The sequence below is a fragment of the Balaenoptera borealis genome, assembly GCF_965194805.1.
Source record: "Balaenoptera borealis genome assembly, chromosome: 11".
Lineage (NCBI taxonomy): Eukaryota > Metazoa > Chordata > Mammalia > Artiodactyla > Balaenopteridae > Balaenoptera > Balaenoptera borealis.
Window position 1 is genome coordinate 51,766,251 of NC_138868.1, and position 18,999 is coordinate 51,785,249.

The 18,999-nt window shown below is 56.0% G+C and overlaps 1 protein-coding gene across 5 annotated transcripts; it reads left to right on the forward strand.

Moving 5' to 3' along the window:
* The first annotated feature begins 982 nt into the window (after positions 1 to 982).
* ATG16L2 (autophagy related 16 like 2) lies at positions 983 to 15,027 on the forward strand. 5 transcript variants are annotated; one of them, XM_082342958.1, is made up of 18 exons: positions 983 to 1,188; positions 3,062 to 3,161; positions 3,685 to 3,787; positions 7,221 to 7,294; positions 7,601 to 7,852; positions 7,974 to 8,039; positions 8,388 to 8,495; positions 9,897 to 9,959; positions 10,564 to 10,672; positions 11,070 to 11,175; positions 11,943 to 12,013; positions 12,276 to 12,347; positions 12,460 to 12,580; positions 12,905 to 13,010; positions 13,696 to 13,845; positions 14,054 to 14,101; positions 14,224 to 14,325; positions 14,548 to 15,027. In XM_082342958.1, exons 1-18 carry the CDS (start codon positions 1,071 to 1,073, stop codon positions 14,570 to 14,572), a joined length of 1,794 nt encoding a protein of 597 aa, XP_082199084.1. In that variant the 5' UTR covers positions 983 to 1,070; the 3' UTR covers positions 14,573 to 15,027. The 5 variants fall into 5 exon arrangements, with proteins under 5 accessions (XP_082199084.1, XP_082199083.1, XP_082199086.1 ...); XM_082342957.1 differs by having other exon boundaries at positions 14,608 to 15,027; XM_082342956.1 differs by having other exon boundaries at positions 987 to 1,188; positions 14,674 to 15,027.
* The last annotated feature ends 3,972 nt before the right edge of the window (positions 15,028 to 18,999 follow it).

Sequence of the window (18,999 nt, forward strand, 5' to 3'; positions counted from 1 at the left end):
ATCGAATCTCTCCTTTCATTCTTCACACCAGCCTGTCTGCAGAGCTCTGCACAGGGGTCTTGCTGGAGACAGTTTTGTCACAGTTCCCTGCAAACCCACGATTCACTGTCAAGTGTACCCGTAAGAGATGCTGCTGCTCTTCCAGAGGCCGCCCAAATAGAGTGATCGCTTGAGCCCTGAGTCAGGGTTGCTGATACTGGGTTGCAGGCCAGCTCAGCCATCCACTCCTGTGAAATCTCAGGCAAGCTTTTTCTCCCCCCTGGGCCAGGGGTTTGCTGGGTGAAATAGCTGCACTCCTTCACTCTCAAAGTCCTAAATTTTCTGCGACGAACTGGACCCTAAAACCTTGCTCCCCACAAGGGCAGTTCTGCCTCCCGTCCTTCCAGGCTCGAATCTGCTGGAAGTTTTTATGTCCTGGAACCTCTGCATTTGTTCTTCCAGCTGCCTGGAATCCGTTTCTCTCTCCTCCTGGCCAATGCCTATTGCCTCCCTTAGGACCCAACTCCGTGCCATCACCTCCGCAAAGCAGGGCCTCCTCCCTTCAGTCCCTTCCTCTTCCGTGCTTTCTTATCTCGCTGTCGTACATTGTCTGCCTTGTGTCTGTGTCGCCTCCGCTCACGGATCTTGAGGGCCTCGAGGGCAGGGTCCGGGTGTGAGGGGGGTCTCCAGGTCCCGGGTTTAGAGTGTCTGTTACTGTTGACTTCAATCCGGGCGCAGTGGGGTTAAGGAACACAGGCCCCGGAGGCCCCGCCTGCGGAGCGCGCCAACAGGCGAGGGGGAAGCCGCCCCGGAGATCGCTCCGATCTCGCTCCTCGCTCTCTGCCCCGACAGCGATAGGAGACCCCACTCATGTGAGAGTTTTTGTGGGATCCGGGTGGTCTAGACCCTGGGGCGGTTCCCCCCTACATTTTCGTTCCGTTCTCCCCCCCAAGACCACTCTTAGTACAATCCGGGGAATCCCCGCCGCTGCCCGCCCCCTGACGTCACGGAGTCCCCTTGAGGCCCCGCCCCTGCCCGGCCGCGCCTCCTGCGGCGGGGGGAGCGCGCGGTGCAGGCGGGAGAGGGCGGCCATGGCGGGGCCCAGCGACCCCGGCGTCCCCGCCGCCCGCTGGAAACGTCACATCGTGCGGCAGCTTCGACAGCGAGACCGAACGCAAAAGGCCCTCTTCCTGGAGCTGGTGCCGGCCTGTGAGTGCAGTGCGTCCCGGGGCCGTCGAGGGGATAGGGCTCCGGCGCGGGGAAGGATTTGTCTGGCCCTCCGGCTGTGACCCAAGTCACGGACACCTTTTCGCCTCCGAAGCCTGGGGCCTGCTGGACTTGCTGTCTCTTACGCGCTATCTCCGACTAGCCAGCGTTCCTGCCCTTTCCAGCCCAGGCTCTGCTCAGAGCCCCCTCCTGGACGGAGCTCCCCCCTAGTGCTCCTGCTCTTCCTCGCCCCTCAGGGCCTGGCTCTGCCTTCCACCGGCTGGGCTTCCTGTGCACGCATTCATAAGCGAATGTTGGATTTTTAGGGTCTTTTAGACTTCCCCTTCTTGGGCCGTCCCCGGGGTAGAGCCTGGTCAGTCCATTTGGTCCCCATAAGCACAGTGAAAGATCTCGGGGCTGTCCAGAGCAGCTACTTTTAAACTCTGAATCCCTAGGGAGGGAGTTCAGAGTCTGAGGCTCTGCCACTGATAGGTGATCCCGGCTCAGGTTTTTGGAGCATCTCTGTGCCCAACCAACCCCAGCCTGAGGGAGAAGAAGGGGGATCCAGGCTGCGGAGGGAGGTGGCTGAGCCTGGGGAAGTCAGATTCTCAGAGTGTTTCTGGGGAGCTGGTCAGGAAGGGGTATGGCAGTTCAAGCCAGGATGAACAGGTGTGCACCTGTGTGTAGCACCTCTGGTCATCTGAGATTGTATGGCTGGGGTTGAAAGTCTAATCACAGTCCCTCCAGCTCCATCACTGGTCTTTATCTTGGCTGCTGCTTAACCATCTTCCCCCAGCCCCACAACTGAATTTGTTGCTCTTTTCCTGGGAGATTTCTTTGCAGCCTTCTGTGCTGCAGGTCCTCTCTGTTCAGGTATATGAGGCCAGCCCCCTGCCTCTAGGCAGCCTCACTTCTCCACTGCTCTGATGGACAATGGAACAGTCCAATTTGAGGGAGTCACCCCCATCCCCTGGGAGCTGCAAATCTGTGGGACTGGAGTGATCCTGGAGGGCTGAACTCAGAGACACTGGAAGTCCAGTCTTCTCTGTGGTCTTGGGCAGGTCATACCCCTAAGCCTCCTATTTCTCACTCATAAACTGGACAAAATGGCATCTTCTTTACATTTGCTGGGGGTGATGGTGGGGCAGAGCAATGCCCTGAGGGTTGGGGTGGGGTTTTGTGTGAGAACAAGGCCAGCAACCTAGGTGACCTAGGTGACTGGTAGGGGACAGGAAGAGGGAAAGGAGCTGAGGAGTTAGGCCTGGGCTTACCATCTCTACCCTACCCTGGACCTGGTGAGAAAAGAGGAAGTGACCATGGGTGGGGGTGGAGAGGCTGTATTCCAGGGTCTGTAGCAGAAACTAACAAACTCAAGGACTTTCTGTTCTGGCCTGGGGGGAGCCTTACACCAACCCTGGGCAAGTCAGGGTTGTTTTTTAGCCCAGAAAGAGCCCCTGGAATGGAAGTATCTTGCCAAAGGCCACAGGCTAGTGGAGCTCAGTTTGTTTCATCAGTCTGGGGACAGGCCCCGCCCTGGGGATCAACCCCTGGCCCCTTCCTTCCCTTGAGAACCTCAGCAGGCAGTACTCAGCCATCTCCTTCCCCTGCAGTGGTCGTCCTTCTCTGTCCCTGGGAGAGCAAGTCTTCTCCTGGGAGGGCCTGGGGGCTGTGCTCTTAGAGGCTGTGCAAGGGCTGGAGATCCTGATGGAGCTGCACAGACACCCCTCAGGCAAGGGCAGAGCCCAGCCTGCCAGTAGCTCCCCCTTCTGCATCCCTCAGCTCCTGCAGCCCTCCCAGCCAGAGAGGTAACTTGTATGCCTAGAGTCTGCTGGAAAGTGTCTGTCTGTGCTCCAGGCTCACCTTTTTGCACCCGCAGATAACCGTCTCATAGAGAAAGCGGAGCTGCTGGCCCAGTTCTCAGAGAAGCTGCAGCCAGAGCCCACCCATGTCACTCGGGCTCTCCTCCAGGGCCCCTGGTGAGTGTTTGTGTTTGTGGTCACAGTGGGCTTCCTGTGCCTGGGCCCTGCCCCCACCCCAGCACCTCATTGGCCCTTGGCTGCTGCCCAGGGGAGGGGGAGGCAGGCTCTCGAGCCTTCCCCCAGGCCAGCTGCTCAGAATGTCCATCTCTCTGCATTTGTCCTCCCACGCCCACACACCTCTGTGTTTTTCTGTTTGCTCCTCACCTGATGCCTACAGAAAGGACACGATGCCACCTATTCCAAAGAGGGAGCGAAGATGAGAACCAGGAATGTATTGGGGCTCAAAAAGTTGGGAAGTGCTTCTTGAGGGGGTCCTGGCCTGGGAACTCAAGGCCTGGGGGAATCCAGGAGCAGAGGTTCACGGGCAGCTCTAGTTTCTGGAGACTTGCTCTTTCCTCTACTGACTTTCTGGCTCCCACCTTCCTCAGGAGAAAGTTCATGGCTCTGGTTTCAAACTGTTCGTGTGTATCCTCTGGGTGAATGGAGGGACAATGAACACCACTCTCTGATTGGTTGACAGGGAGGAGGAGTCAGGGCCTGACTCAGACCGAGTCCCATCACCAGCAGCTCTGAGGGTGAAGTGGCAAGAGGAGGAGGAGGGTCTCCGGTTGGTGTGTGGAGAGGTAGGCTGGGCAGGGGTCTGAGAGAGAATGGGGTGGGCCCAGGATCCAGAACTTTGGGGCTGGGACATGTCGTCCAAGGGAGCCAGCAAGTGAGGGAGATTCCAAAGTCCAGTGCCTTGAGGCCAGACAGGGGTCAGAGTGCTCTCTAGCTTGGCCCTGGCAGCCCAGGATGAAGTGGGCTCCAATAGCAGCTGGAGGAAGTGCAGTGAGAGCTCAGGGAGGAGTGTGAGGGGTGCAGGAAACAGGCAGCCTCTGTTCCCCCTTCTGGATGGTCCAGCCTGCTCTGCTCACCACTTGCCCTGCAAACCTCAGGGCCCAGTACCAATTGACACTCAATACACATTTGCAGACCAAAAGTAAGGTGGTCCACCTCCATGGCAGGGTATGCTAGCCCCACCTGACACTGCTTCCCCCTGCCCCTGCCCCATGGTGTCTCTTGGCTTCTGTTTCACCACACTCTCCTGGTTTTCCTCTCACTTCTGTAGCTGTTGCTTCTGAACTTCCTTCTCTGGCTACTTTCCCTCCTTTTTATCCCCCTCCCTTCAGATGTGGGTGTTCTTTGGAGCTTGGGTGGGTTAACTGACTCCCAAGGACTTTCTGTTTGCTAACTCCCAGACCCATCTCTAGCTCAGCCTTCTCTTATGAGCTCAGACTCTCTTGCTCAGCTGCTTTTTGGACTTCACGTCTAAAATCAGACTAACCATCGCCCCTGTGATTATATGGCCAACACCACGTTGAGAACGCTGGGCTAAGCGTTACTTCAGCTAATCTTCCACAACTTTATATTTCAGAGGAAACGAAGGCTTAGAGAGCTGGAGCCAGGATTTGAACTCTCTCCCCCACAAATCCCCTTTCTGTGATCTCCATTCATTCTTTCAACAAATATTTATTGACAATCACTATATCCAAGGCATAGGCAATGCAGCTGTGAACAAGACCTGGCCCCATGGAGCTTCCAGTCCACTGGAGGAGGCTGATGGGCCAGTAAACACCTATCTAGTTACCGCATGCCAAGTCACTTGCTCCACTAATGTGTATTTGGGGCTATGAACCTAGTGATAGCCTCTCCCTCAGAGCCCCTGTTGTAGTTGCAACTCTACATTTGCGAGGTGATTCTCAAAATCTGAGCCCCCTTCTGGGCTGTGAGAACCCCGAGAACTGGGATGCCTTTGGTTTGCCTCCATTGTATCCCTGGGGCCTGTCTCCACAGTCCATGGTAATGAATATTTGTAGACTAGGTGATAAATGAGATAGATCATCCCCCCCTCCACTGGTAGTCACCAGGCTGGAAACCCAGGGACACCTCTAACCCCTAGCAGCCCTCCATCCTGAGCTAGTCACCAGCTCATGGATCCTGCCTCCAAATCCATCAACTTCCATTTTTTGTGCCCTGTCTGCCTGGTCCAAGTTACTCTCATTCCTCGCTGGACCACTCCTCCTTTGGCACCCCCATCCATTCTCCATTCTGCACTCAGAGTGATATATTTTAATAATAAAAATGATCTCCATTAAAAAGAAGACAATTAATATACAAATACATGCTTGTTGTGAACATTTCAAGAGAACAGAAGCCCATAGAGTAAAAAAGTAGAAGCCCCTTTCACCACCTCTCCCCATGATCAGTTTGGTACATATTTTCCAAAGCTCCTTAGCCTGGCTCCCAAGTTGAGTCCTCCGGCCTCAGTGTTGCATTTCCTGCCACTCTCTTGTCCCTGAGCTCATGGTTCCCTTTGTCTGGGATACTTCCACGCACCCCTCGCCCTCAGCATTCCCTCCTCATCATGTCCTCAGACACAAACCAGTCAGTTCCCATTGGATACGCCAAGGGATGGGGAGGGGCTTTTTCTTTAATTCTTAGTACTGTTTCACATATCACAACAAGCATGTATTATTGTTGTTTTAACTTTTTATTGAAATAATTATAGATCCACAGGAAGTTGCAAAGACAGTACAGAGAGGTCCTGTGCACCCTTTACCCAATATCCCCCATTGGTTACATCTTATGTAACTACAGTACACACAACCAGGAAATTGATATTGGTATGAAGTGTATATAGTTCTTTGTCATTTTGTCACCTGTGTAGATTTGCATGCCCATCAGGATACAGCACTATTTCATCACCACAAAGATCTCCCTCTTGCTACCCTGTTTTAGTCACAACTCGCCCCTCTCCTCCAATCATCCCTAACTCCTAACCACTAATCTGTTTTCCATCTCTATTATTTGGATTTTTGAATAGCATCAAAAAAATACTGAATGCCAAAACATCAGTGAAAGTATATGACAGGTGAGGAAATGGAAGTGATGATCAGATTGTTTAATGGTGGAAGGAACTATAAGTGTTATAAATTGGGCCAGCTATGGACCCTGAATGTGCAGGGTCCCTAACCCCGGCCCACTCACACCAGGAGTCAGTGCAGGTGGACACCAACCTTGCTCCTCAGCCCATCTCTCACCAGGCCCATGAGAGAAAGAACACAGGGACAGGTCAGCAGCAAGAGCCCCCAGCCTTGGTTATTTCATATTCCTCTTGCCACAGTGGTGGGAACTGCTTTGCTTAGCATCTGTCTCTCCCACTGACCCCTCAGTTCTGTGGTTTCCCCAGCTCTTGGCTCTCGGATGAAGGACTGTTCAGTGGGGCGGGGGACAGATGAGATGACGCTTACCCCCACTCTGGTATTCAGTCTGGGCCCGGTGCTCCCACAGTCCATTCCTGTTAGCCTGTGTGCCTCTGCTCAGAGCTCCTTCTTGCTCTCTGGGATCTATGCTTGGGTAAGCCAGGGCTTGGAGAGGTGGGGAAAAGAACACACATCCCTTGAACCCTTCCTATACACCAGCGCTTTACTTGGAGCATGTTAGGTGGCCTGGGTTCAGATCTCAGTTCTGCCACTTAGCTGTGTGACTCTGGGCAAGACACTGAACCTCTCTGTGTCAATGTCCTCATGTGTAAAATGGGGAGAATGGCAGTTCCTACTGGATTGAAAGAGTTAATACTGTAGAGTGCTTGGAATAAGACCTAGCACACTTAAGTGCTATATAACCAATCATCATTATTTGAGATACTATTCCTTATAGTAATTCCGTGTTACCCAATGAGGTAAGCACAACCATTCCCACTGGACAGGTGAAGAAACAGAGCTGGTTTAGAGCGGTTAAATGACTACCCCGGGTCACAGAGAATATAAGTGGCGCTGCCAGAATTGAAACTCCGGTGTTAAGCTTCAGAGCCTAAGGCCCTTCTGTTGATCCCTGAAACAGCAGTGCATTCCTGTGCTTGGTGTAACGCCTGTCTGCGCCTCAGCTTTCTCTTGAGCTAGGGGGCGGGTGAGAGGAGAGGCAGACCCCGTCCTACCAGCCTCTCGGCCAGAGAGGGGCTGGAGGCCCTGCCCAGAGGCACCCATGCCTACCTGTCCGGCCCCTCCGCCGCTGCAGATGGCCTACCAGGTGGTGGAAAAGAGCGCGGCCCTGGGCACCCTGGAATCACAGCTGGAGGAGCGGCAAAGCAGGTGAGGCGCGGGCGGTGCGAGAGGGGTCCTCCCCGCGCACCTTGGGGAGGCTCGGGGCCATCACTGCCAGGGGGAGGGGACAGGGTCACCCCGCGGGTCTCCAGAAGGGCCCGACAGCTTTCCCCACGTCATCAAACGCCCCCCAGGCCTGTGGCTGGTCGCAGAGGCCAGGAACTGCAGGACTCCGAAGGCTTGGTCGGAGACGTGGTTTAGCCGGCCGGCTGGCCGCGTGGCCTGGGGCAAGTCTGTCCCAGCCCCGAGACCGGTTCCCCCAGGGCGGTGACGGAGGTTCTCCGCGTTCTCCAGGCTGGCAGCTCTGGAGGCCCGCGTGGCGCAGCTGCAGGAGGCGCGGGAGAAGGAGGCGGGACAGGTGGGTGCGCGGCGCGCGCTGAACGCGGCACAGCGGGCGGCCTACGAGGCGCTGCGCGTGCACGTCGGGCACCAGGAGGCGGCTCTGCGCAGGCTCGAGGAGGAGGCACGCGACCTGCTGGATCGGCTGGTGCGGCGCAAGGCGCGCGCCGCAGCCGAGCGCAACCTGCGCAACGAGCGCCGCGAGAGGTGAGAGCGCTGGGCCCGCCGTTCGGGGACGTGAGCGGTGGCGTGTCCTGAGGGGGAGGGGCCCGGCCCCGCCTTCCGGGCACCGGAGCGACCCGACTTTCAGGAGGCTTTTCTATCCCAGGGCCAAGCAGGCGCGGGTGTCCCAGGAGCTGAAGAAGGCAGCCAAGCGGACAGTGAGCATAAGCGAGTAAGAATGAGGATGCGCCGAGACCTGCCTGCCGAGGCTCCGCCGCGGGCTCTGCCCCGCGACCTCTGCAGTGCCCTGCCCCAGGGCCGCTACGGTTCTACCCCACCCCCACCTCCCTGCGGCCACCGGTGCACCTGACCGCAAGTGTGCACAGCCGCGGTGCCGAGGCCCCCAGGCAAAACGAGCCCAGGATACGTGCAGACACGTGTGGTCGTAGGAGCCAGCACCTGCGCCCGCCACACGTGCGTCCGCAGGAACACCTTCATTTCTGGGTCTGCACATCGTCACCGTGGCGCGGAGGGGCTGGCCTGGTCCCTTAGCCATTCTGAGCTTAATTCTCTCCCCCAGGAGCCCAGACACATTAGGCGATGGGATCAGAGAGGAAGCAGACACTCTGGCTCTGGCAGCTGAGCCACTGGAGAGTGAGGCTGGTGAGAAATGGAAGAGACCCTTCAGGTGAGCACTGTCCCACAGCTCTGAGCTGGGTCCCATCCCAGAGTCTTCGTCTAGGACCTTGGGCCAGCTCTTGGGTTGAGAGGGGCTTAAGAAGAGACTGGGGTATAGCTTGGACCCCAGGACAGATCTGACCTCCAGTGCCTGGAGCCACTTGGGGTCAGTGCCACGTCTGGGACCCCAACCTCTGTCCTCACCCCCTTTTTGCTCCTTCCCAGGACCAGAGCTCTGGGGGTGGGATGTCAGGCTGGTGAAAGGGTGTGACCAGGAGGGAACCTGTTGGCAAGGTCCAGGGTTCAGCTGTCACAGGCATGTGTGTGCATACACAGGGACATCAGAGCATATGTGTGTACAAGCTTAGGTAAGCATACCTGAATGCCTGTGAAGCATGTATAGATGTGAGCTCATATGGGTGGGACCTGATTGAGGCTTCAGTCTTGGATGCCCCTCACCTCCAGTCTCCCCCATCTGTCTTGATTGGCCTGGCTTTGAGACTGCCCTCCCCCTATTCCCCAGCCTGTAAGCTCTCCTCCAGCCCTTTCTTTTTTTTGAATTTATTTTTTTATTTTTTACTTTAAAAAATTTTTTAAATATTTATTTTTGGCTGCATTGGGTCTTCGTTGCTGCGCGCAGGTTTTCTCTAGTTGCGGCGAGTGGGGGCTACTCTTCGTTGTGGTGCGCGGGCTTCTCATTGCGGTGGCTTCTCTTGTTGCGGAGCACGGGCTCCAGGCGCGCGGGCTTCAATAGTTGTGGCACATGGGCTCAGTAGTTGTGGCTCACGGGCTCTAGAGCACAGGCTCAGTAGTTGTGGCCCACGGGCTTAGTTGCTCCACAGCATGTGGGATCTTCCCAGACCAGGGCTTGAACCCGTGTCCCCTGCATTGGCAGGCGGATTCTTAACCACTGCGCCACCAGGGAAGCCCCTCCAGCCCTCTTTTGCAGGTCGCTGGTGTCCAGGCCTCGGGGTAGTGAAGGAACCCTGGGGAGGGGCATGAGATGCAGTCCCCAAAGTCTTAGCCCTGGCGGGCCAGGTCATCTCAGGACACATGCTCTCCTGGGTATTTTTGGGATCTAGGTTTCCCAGCCCCCTGCTCCCAGCCTTGTGCTTTCTCAGCCTGGGGGCACCTTTACCCTCCTCCATAGGCCCCAGCTCAGCCTCCCATGAAATTTTGTTGGGGGGCACTTGGGTGGTGAGGCAGCTCTTAACCGTCATGGTGAAACTGGGAGACTTCATTCCAAATCCCTCCCTTCCTCCACCTTCCTGGGACTCCTCTGGGTCATCCTACTCTCCTGGCCTTGGAGGAGCAAAGTTCTTGTCCCGGCTCAAGAGTGTAGGGATGAATGACTGCTGTCTGCACACCCACTGGCCAGTCCCTTAGCATGTCTCTCTCGATTCTGCCCCAGGTCTGCCTCCGCCACCTCCCTGACGTTGTCCCGCTGTGTGGATGTGGTGAAGGGGCTTCTGGAGTAAGTGTGTGTGCACCGACATGTGTGTGAAGGTGTTGGGCCCCTTGGATGTGTGTGTCAGGCTCCTGGAGCCCAGGCTTGGGCTGTGTATGTGTCTCAGTGTGTCCTTCCGTTCGTTGCCCAGCACTCTGTGTGTGAGCCTCTGCTGAGTCCCAGAGGCAGGAGCTGGGTGCATGGCCTCATTCCCAGCCCCTGCCTGGCTATCTTCCAGGCTCTGTCCCTCATCCACGGTCGTCACAGGGGACCAAAAGCTCCAGCCTGAGGCCAGAAAGGAGCTACTACTCATTTGGGAAATGGAGGCCCAGAAATGTCAGGGATTCGTTCAGGGTCACAGTGCCAAGCAGTGGCCAGGCCAGGACTGAAACCCTGCTCCGAGGTTTCTCTGCATCCACCAACCCTGCCCTGCCTCTGTGCCTGTCTTGGTGCCCCTACTGTCTCCACACTGACCCCTGGGGTCAGAGGCTGGTGGGGACCGTGCCTGCTGCACCTCCTGGCCATGTTCTGCTGCCTTCCGTGTCTGCTTCCTGTTGTTGCTGCTTCAGGAGAGCTTGAGGCTCCCACGTCAGAAGGCCTTGCTGAATGCCCTCCTGACCCCCTCCTGCAGTTTCAAGAAGAGGAGAGGCCACTCAATTGGGGGAGCCCCTGAGCAGCGATACCAGAGCATCCCTGTGTGTGTGGCCGCCCGACTTCCCACCCGAGCTCAGGATGTGCTGGTAAGGAGGAGCTGGGCCAAGTGCATGGGGTACAATATGGGAGTGCAGGTCCCAGGAGTGGTCCAAGGAGGCTGGGGAAGCAAGGATGGGCCCCTCACTGGGAGTAGGAGTTTTCCTCCCACAGCTTGTGGTGGGAGCCCTTCGGCATTTTATAATGAGAGGGAGAGACAGGAGGCCAGGAGACCAGGAGGCCAGGTAGTGGAGTATTGGGAACATGGCGGGAGGCTGCTGCAGGGGTCCAGTCAGAGATGATGAGCCCTGGTGGGGCTAAGTTTGAAACTCAGTGTTCGAACAGAGACCTGATGTGTGCAAGGATGCGTGACAGAGAGCTGTGAGCGTGAGCAAAGAGGCGTGTGTGGCGAGGACCAGGGGCACCGACCTCCCCTTTTCCCCACAGGATGCCCACCTCTCCGAGGTCAATGCTGTTCTTTTTGGCCCCAATAGCAGCCTCCTGGCCACCGGAGGGGCTGACCGCCTCATCCTCCTCTGGAATGTCGTGGGAGGTGAGGGTCCCTGCCCACAGGCCAGCCTAATCCTTTCTATCCAGACCTCACCTTCAGCTTGCTCCTTGGTGGGAAGGGTCTTGAGTCTCTTTGTGTTTCCTCACCTGGGACATTCTTGTGGGCAGCAGCCAGAGTTCTGGCCACTCTTGGCAAGAGTTCTGGGGTCACTGCTCCTAAGAAGGGCAGAGCCTCCCACCTCCTGAAGTCGAGGCGTGCAGGGTGGGGAGGGCTAAACTCAGATGGTCCCTGTTGGGGTGGTGGAGGTACCATGTCATGAGGTTCTACAGGGACAGGCCCTTGAGGAGCAGGTCCCTTGGGTCCACCAGGCCACCTCCTCTTCTAGTGTCACTGAGCTCTCAGAACTCAGTTGTGAGACAAATGTTAGCTATCTACTCTGTGTTCTGTAGGGTGGGGGTGTACTGGGGAGTGAGAGCTGGCTCCCAGAGACTTCCTGGAGGAGGTGAGTCTCCAGCTGGCCTGGCTCTGGCTTGCCATGTGACCTAGGGACAGTCCCTTCTCTCTGGTCTTTTCCAGATGTCCGTGAGATGACCTGCAGCCCCCCGGGGCCCTCTGCTGGCAGTTCAGGAAGGTGCAGCCTCCAGCTACACCCCCCCCACCCCCCAACCCCGGCCGCTCCCCCAAGAACAGGCCCAGCACTTCTGTCCTCTAATTCAGGAGAGATTCATCTTCCCACTCACAGTCCAGGCTCCTCTGTTTCGTGAGATTAATGACTTCATTTCACTTGTCCCTTCTCCTGGTCCCCCCAGGGCGCCTGGAGGCCAACCAGACCCTTGAAGGAGCTGGCGGCAGCATCACCAGTGTGGACTTTGACCCCTCGGTGAGAGGACCTGGGGGGCATAGGATGTCCCTCCCCCAGTCTCCACACTGGGCAGGTGGGGGCTTTGGGGCCTGAGGGAACATCACGGGTATCCTAGAGCTCTACACAATCCTCCTCCCTGGGCCTCGATTCTCCTCTGCCTACCTGGGTGACCTGGGCTGGGGGAAGCTCTGAGGCAGCCCTGGCCCCAGCTCTCTGGCCTGCAGTTGCCTCTGGCCAGGCCCAGGTTCAGGACCTATCCTTTCCCCTCCCATCTCCCCAGGGCTCCCAGGTACTGGCAGCTACTTACAATAAGGCCGCCCAGCTTTGGAAGGTTGGGGAGGCACAGTCCAAGGTAAGGCCTGACTGGGGAGGCAGCCTGGGGGTCAGGGGTCATGCCTTGGGCCTGGAGGGGTTTGTTATGGGGTCTTGGCCATACCCTTGATGCATATCTGGGATGGTGGCAGGAGACACTATCTGGACACACAGACAAGGTGACGGCTGCCAAATTCAAGCTAACGAGGCATCAGGCGGTGACCGGGAGCCGGGACCGGACAGTGAAGGAGTGGGACCTCGGCCGAGCCTACTGTGAGGCCCAACCCTCCCCTTTCCCAACTGTCAGGACCCTGCCAGGCTATGGGGGACCTCAGCCTGCTCTCTGGGAGAGGCTCCAAGATTTATAGGCATTTGGGATGAAACCTCCCAAGGCCCCTCTTCTATCCCCCATCGATGATGCTTTCCCTGGTTTCTAGGTGACCTCAGGCTTTGGGCTGGGAAACAGGGGACCTGGGTTCTAGTTTTGGGAGGACACCTTACCTCTGGGGCTTCTGGGCCTCAGCTTCTCCATACATCCAGTGGGTTGGCTCCTGATAACCCTTCTCTGAGGCTGGGGCTCTACTCCTTGGTCCCTAGGTTCCAGGACCATCAATGTCCTTTCCTACTGTAACGATGTGGTGTGTGGGGACCATGTCATCATTAGTGGTCACAATGACCAGAAGATCCGGTTCTGGGACAGCAGGTGATAGGCGCAGGCTGTGGGTGGTGGAGGTGGGGGCAGGGCTCCTGTATTCTCTTCCTTTTTCTAGCCATGGAGCTGCTGAGGGTACCTTGGGGAAGCGAGGCTCTGGTGGCCTCTGTGCTGGGCTTGGCCCCTTGAAGGCTCAGCTGCCCTTGGAGACCTGTGCCTCCTTCTTATTGGCCCTCGGTCCAACCAAGGGACCCTGCCTGGGTCTTGCCAACCAAGATGGAGAAGCTCTTTTTTCCCATGTAATCACCACTTTTTAGTCAAAAGGAACAAAAGTTTTATTGTTTTTTGAGCCTAAGAGCCCAGCATTGGGCTTGAATGGTTTATAAAAGCCAGTGCTGGAACCAGTGCCAGAGCCAGTGCCAGAGCCAGTGCCAGGCCTGCCTCAGGCTTCTTCTTACTCATCTGCAGAGATTGCCTTTTGAAACCCTTTGCTCTCTCTTTCACATAGTTAAAGACAGACTTTGATTTCTTCCCCGCCCCCGCCCCCAGCACTTATTTTAGTGACCCAAGGGTTTAGTAAGTTCCCGTTGGAAGGGGCTGGCTGCAGTGGGCGATTAGTTGTCAGCCTTGGCCTTAGTGGCCTGAGACCAGGGGCGCCTCTGGACTTGTTAGTCTGTCAGGAGCAGCCTCGTCAGGGTGGCTGCTCCTCATCCTCATCTTTGTCCCTGCTCCTCAGGGGACCCCGCTGCACCCAGGTCATCCCTGTGCAGGGCCGGGTCACCTCCCTGAGCCTCAGCCACGACCAGCTGCATCTGCTCAGCTGTTCCCGAGATGACACGCTCAAGGTCATCGACCTGCGTGTCAGCAATATCCGCCAGGTGTTCAGGTACCTGCCTTGTGCCCACTGATCCCGTGGCTTTGGCTGTGGCAGCTGGGCCTTGTCCCCTGTAAAAGGCCTGTCAGCGGGGGGCCTTCCCTGGAGGCCCCTCTGGACCAGGGCCTGGTGAGGTGGCCAAGCCCTTGACGGAGAGAGGAAGCTCTTTAAGTTCCTGGCTGAGCCACCTCCATTCTGACCTGACCCTGTCTGTTCTCAGGGCTGATGGCTTCAGGTGCGGTTCTGACTGGACCAAAGCTGTGTTCAGGTGTGTCCGTGAGAGCGCAGCACCCATGCCTGAGTGTGTCCCATCTGTCTGTGTCTGTGTTGGTGTGTGTCTGTGTCCTTACCTCTAATCTCTTCTCTCTTGCTGTGCTGTGGCCCCTGCAGCCCAGACAGAAGCTACGCACTGGCAGGTTCCTGGGATGGAGCCCTTTACGTCTGGGATGTAGACACTGGGAAACTGGAGAGTAGCCTTCGGGGACCCCATTGGTGAGCACGGCCACTGCCCACCCACCTGCCCACCCCAGCGCCAGTACCCCACCCCCAGCCCTGCCCCAGTCCTGCTAAGCTGATGCCAGGTCCTGACATGCTGGGCATCCTGGAGCCCCCAGCCCTTGTCCCGTACCTTCCATCCCCTGCCCCGCCCTGCCCGAGCCCTTCACAGTTCACAAGGTGTTTTCCCATGTGCACTTGGGTCTGCTCTCACCACAGCCCTCTGAGCCCATTTTACAGGTGAGGAGATGGGCTCAGAGAGGGCTTCAAAATGCCCAGGTCCAGTAATGAGGGGCAGAGCCCAGCTGCGGACGCCCCCTGAAGCCTGCCTCTCCCTCTCCTCAGCGCTGCCGTCAATGCCGTGGCCTGGTGCTACTCTGGGAGCCACGTGGTGAGCGTGGACCAGGCCAGAAAGGTTGTGCTCTGGCACTAGTGCCACGACTCTCCTGCCTGAGCTGGAGCTCTAGTCCAAAGCCTGAAGCCAGAGGACAGCTTCCCACTGCCCCAGAGGCTCCAGGGCCAGTAGGGATGCAGGGATGGGGGTGGCATTTAGTGGGTAAGAAGGCCTGGCAGGACCTGGCCTGTTTGTTTGTTTAAAAACAAAGTGTGGGTTGGGGGGGATTACTGTATTGTTTTGTTTTTTATCTCTGTTTCCTCACTTTCTCTGGGAAAAGTGGAAAAAAATGACATTTAAACTGGTGTCTGCTTGCCTCTTTGCAGCATTCAGGGAACAAGGAAGCCTTTGGGTGGAGGCTCAAGGAGACCCAGGCTTGGCTCCCTTTCCTCCTCCCGCACAGAGCTGGGCAGAGCTGGCCCGCCTTCTGTGCTGACAGCTTGAAGAAAGGCCCAGAGGCAGCAAAGGGCAGTGGCTTTTAGGGCAGTGGCTTTTTGAGCAGTAGAAATTTCACCCTCGGTCTAAGGTGGTCCTGGTCCTTGGGCCCTTCTGTTTCAGGCACCCAGGGTAGACCGAGGCTGAGGAGAACCGTGTGAATTCTGAGGAGGGAGCAGGGGAGACAGTCAAGAGGGGCCCTGTGGAAAGGATCCTGAAAAACCAGAGTGATGTCAGGTACTCGGTACAAGAGGCCTGCCTTTAGACTGGGGCCACGTTCTTGCCCCCGAGGCAGACGCCTTGTGTGTCGGGGAGGACATCCGTGGACTGGGCCTGGGCCTCGCTTACATCAGCGTCAGATTTAATCCACACAACAAGCATCTGGAGTACATGGCAGACCCAGCAGGGTGGAACCTGGGCACTCCATTTCCTTCCCCAACCTAGGGCGTGGAGGAGGGTCAGCGGGACGGCCATTGCCAGTCACCAGGCATCGAAGGGGACTTCTGTCCCTGAGTGATAGGGGCTGACCTCTGGGGGTCCGCTCAGTTGAGATTCAAGGCTTTACTCTAGAACTCTCAGCCTCCTTTATTACCTTACAGTGTCTCTCCTGAGTCCCAGGGTTTTGGAAACTATTTCCAGGATGGGCAGGAGAGAGCTGAGAGCCAGGACTCTGCAGCTAGACCGTCTGGGTTTGAATCTCTGCTCTACTATTGAGTAGCTGAATGATTTTGAGCAAGTTACTTAATGTCTTTGTGCCTTAGTTTCCTCCTGTGTAAAATGGGAAAATAGTATCTACCTCAAAGACTGTTGTAAGGACTCGATGCATTAGTATTTGTAAAGTTCCTGGCACATGACAAAGGCTGTGTAAGTGTTGGCTAAATACCCAAATCTATGCTCTGCTGATCCCAGCTCACTCACTGCCCTCAGCCCAGCTGTCTCCTGAGCTCTGGGTGACATACCCAGCTGCCTCCTAGGCATCATCTATCCCTGTCATAAGCGTCTCTTCCCCTCACACCCCACTTCTTCTTGGGCACCAAGGCGTGGGGCTGTTGCGTCTAATTCTCCATTCCTGCTGCCACTGCAGGCCACCTTGTCCTCGACCTGCTGTCTCCACCTAGTCCCCTCCTTGCCACGGCCAGAGTGACTTTCTAAGGTGTTGTGGTCATACATCCAACCCTTTGAAGTTCTGCACTGCCTGAAGAGAAACTCCTTACCCTCAGGACGTGGCCCTGCTGGCCTCAGCTGCATCTTCACTTTGTTGCTACTCTGAATGTGTCTTGCGTGTGATTTTCTCTCTGCCCAGAATGTTCTTCCCTCCCAGCTCCTAATTCAAATTTGTCCTTCAGGATCCCCTCACTGAGAGCCTCTCCTCACCTGCCAGGCTGGCTAGGAGCCTCTTCCATCTCTATGCCCCCCCCCACCCCCGCTTGTGTCTGCCCCCCTCCATCTCAGTCAGGAAGCTCTTGGAAGAGGCCAGGATGGGAGCAAAGTATTCCCTGGGATCAGGTCTCAGAGCCACAGAGAAAGCCTCAGGAAATGTTCATAAGTGACTAAATTATTTGAGGACTCAGCAAGTCTAACAGTCAAAGACTAGGAGTCCATGATCTTTTGAATCTAAGACTGCTGAAGGTCTGGCCCTCATGCCCTGGCTCCCAGCGGCCACCAGGAGTCACCAGCTGCCTAGGTCTGCCAAGGCCATTCTCCCGCCTCCTGGGATTCACGGCCAGAAAGGCCAAAGCTTCCAGTAGCCACCGTTACTGAGCTGCGTCAGGCCCTGTGCTTTCTATCCAGTATCTTGTTCCTCCCAACCACCTTGTGATGTAGGTGTCTCTTTCACAGATGAGAAAATTGAAGCTCAGAGAGGGTAAGTGATATGAGATCATCACAGTTGGCACAGCAGGATTGTGACTCTTGTCATACTTTTTTTTTTTTTTTTTTAAACAAAATGTCAGAGAATCTGGGCACCCAATTAGGCAGAGCTGTAGGGCATTACCCGCCGTGCTCCAGCAGTGTGCCCGCTGCCTCCATCGGGTAGGTGATTCTAGCTTTCTGTCTAAACTAAATCCCTCCCTGCTTCTCTTTTTCCGTTCTGGCCCTGGGTGCCTAGGCCTAAGCCTGGGGGGGTTAGTGTCCTTTGAACTGAGGGACATGCAGGGCCACAGGAGGGAGGTGAACTTGAATCCTGGGAGGCTGTTAAACCAGCTACATCATCTGGGGCAAGTACCTCACAGGACTGCAGTGAAGACTGCTTAGAGAATGCAGGAAAGGGAGCTCAGGAAATTATTTGACTCAACTCCTGGGACAGTGACCCCTTTACTCCCCTTAAGCCTTCCTTTCTTCATGGGGCAGATCTGCTAGCACATGCCTGCCTCACTTCAGGGAGCACATGCACACCTTAACTTACTTGGAGGGAATGCTTCCTGGAGGAGCAAGTCTGGAAGGCCAGAGACAGGGTGGGCATTCCAGGGAATGAGGCAAGTGTGGGGAAAAGGGTTGGCAAAGGCCAAGCAGGGGAAGAGCTCAGAGGGGTGCCAGCTGGGAAGGCTGCACCTCTAGTCTTTGCAGTCCCGGGCAGCAGAGGGGGCAGGGATAGAACCCTGTGGTTAAAACCGCTCTGATATGGGGACATGTGTATGCATATGGCTGATGCGCTTTGTTGTACAACAGAAACTAACACGGTATTGTGAAGCAATTATACTCCAACAAAGATGTATTTAAAAAAAAAAAAAAAAAAAAACCTCTCTGAGCTTCCGGTTCTCTCCAGGTTTTCAATAGTTGCTCCTCAGGTGTTCAGTACGCAGGGGCTGCCTGCCTGAGTTTGTTCCCTAATGTCAAAAGTGTCACCCTTGCTGTGCCTATGGACTGAGGGCCAGAGAGGGACCAGTGTCACACAGCAGAGCAGGGATAAGAATCCAGGCCCCCGATTCGCTCTTTTCTAAAAACTGGACTTAGGTTCCGCAGAGAGGTGCTGGCCTGGCCTTCTGGAGGCCAGGTTCTAGGTTCTACTCCCAGTTATCTTCCTGAGAGAACTTGGGCAAATCACAGTGGGTAGAGTTTCCTCATCTGTGAGAGACTTCCTGCTCCATGGCTCTGGGCCTCACCAATGGTGATCCGGGCTCTTCCCTGGGGCTGTTGTACAGGCATGGGTACCACCTCCTCTGCCTGCCTAAGCTTGAGAGGGAGAAATGACAGAGGCTCTTTCTCTGGGCTCCTACTGCCCCTTGGTCATCTCCCTGTCCTGGGAGAGGCACCTTGGCTTGAAACTGCTGTTCCCATGTCACCCCCACCAGATGTGAGCCCATTGGTGATGGGGATGGGAACTGAGTCACTTGTGTCTCAATGCCAGAACGTGGCCTGGGGCAGTAAGTTTGCTGACTGAACAAATAGAGGTGGTCCTGGCCCATCGTTCTCTGGAGGAATCCTGGTGGCACTAGGTGTGGACCCATCTGTGAGATGTGACATGACGTGTCTGGTACAGGTTGTTTTCTTCTTACAGATGCACATCCACTAGTCAAAAATACTTTCAGCTTATCTGTACATTATCTTACTTGATCCCCCTGGGTCTTACCAAGTTTGTATTGAAGTTTGTATTGTCTTCTCGTTCCCACTTTAGAGATAAGAAGAGCAAAGCCCAGAAGGGTGAAGGGATGACCCTAAGGACATAGGTAATCGAGGCAGCCCAGGGACTTGAATACAGGCCTCTTGACCAGGCTCTTCCCCTGCCCCTCATAGGAGCAAGTGGGTGACAAAAAGCATGCTTAGGTGTTTAGCACACAGTGTGGAAGAGGTGTGAACCCTAAGAGGTGTGTCCATTTCTGTTGTTTCAGGATAACATTCCAGGA

Excerpts from the sequence above, each read along its gene's own strand:
- ATG16L2 (XM_082342956.1), top strand. The coding sequence starts at position 1,071 with ATGGCGGGGCCCAGCGACCCCGGCGTCCCCGCCGCCCGCTGGAAACGT. Across the intron at positions 3,162-3,684 it reads GCTCTCCTCCAGGGCCCCTG|GGAGGAGGAGTCAGGGCCTG; the intron begins GTGAGTGTTTGT and ends ATTGGTTGACAG. Across the intron at positions 3,788-7,220 it reads TCCGGTTGGTGTGTGGAGAG|ATGGCCTACCAGGTGGTGGA; the intron begins GTAGGCTGGGCA and ends CCGCCGCTGCAG.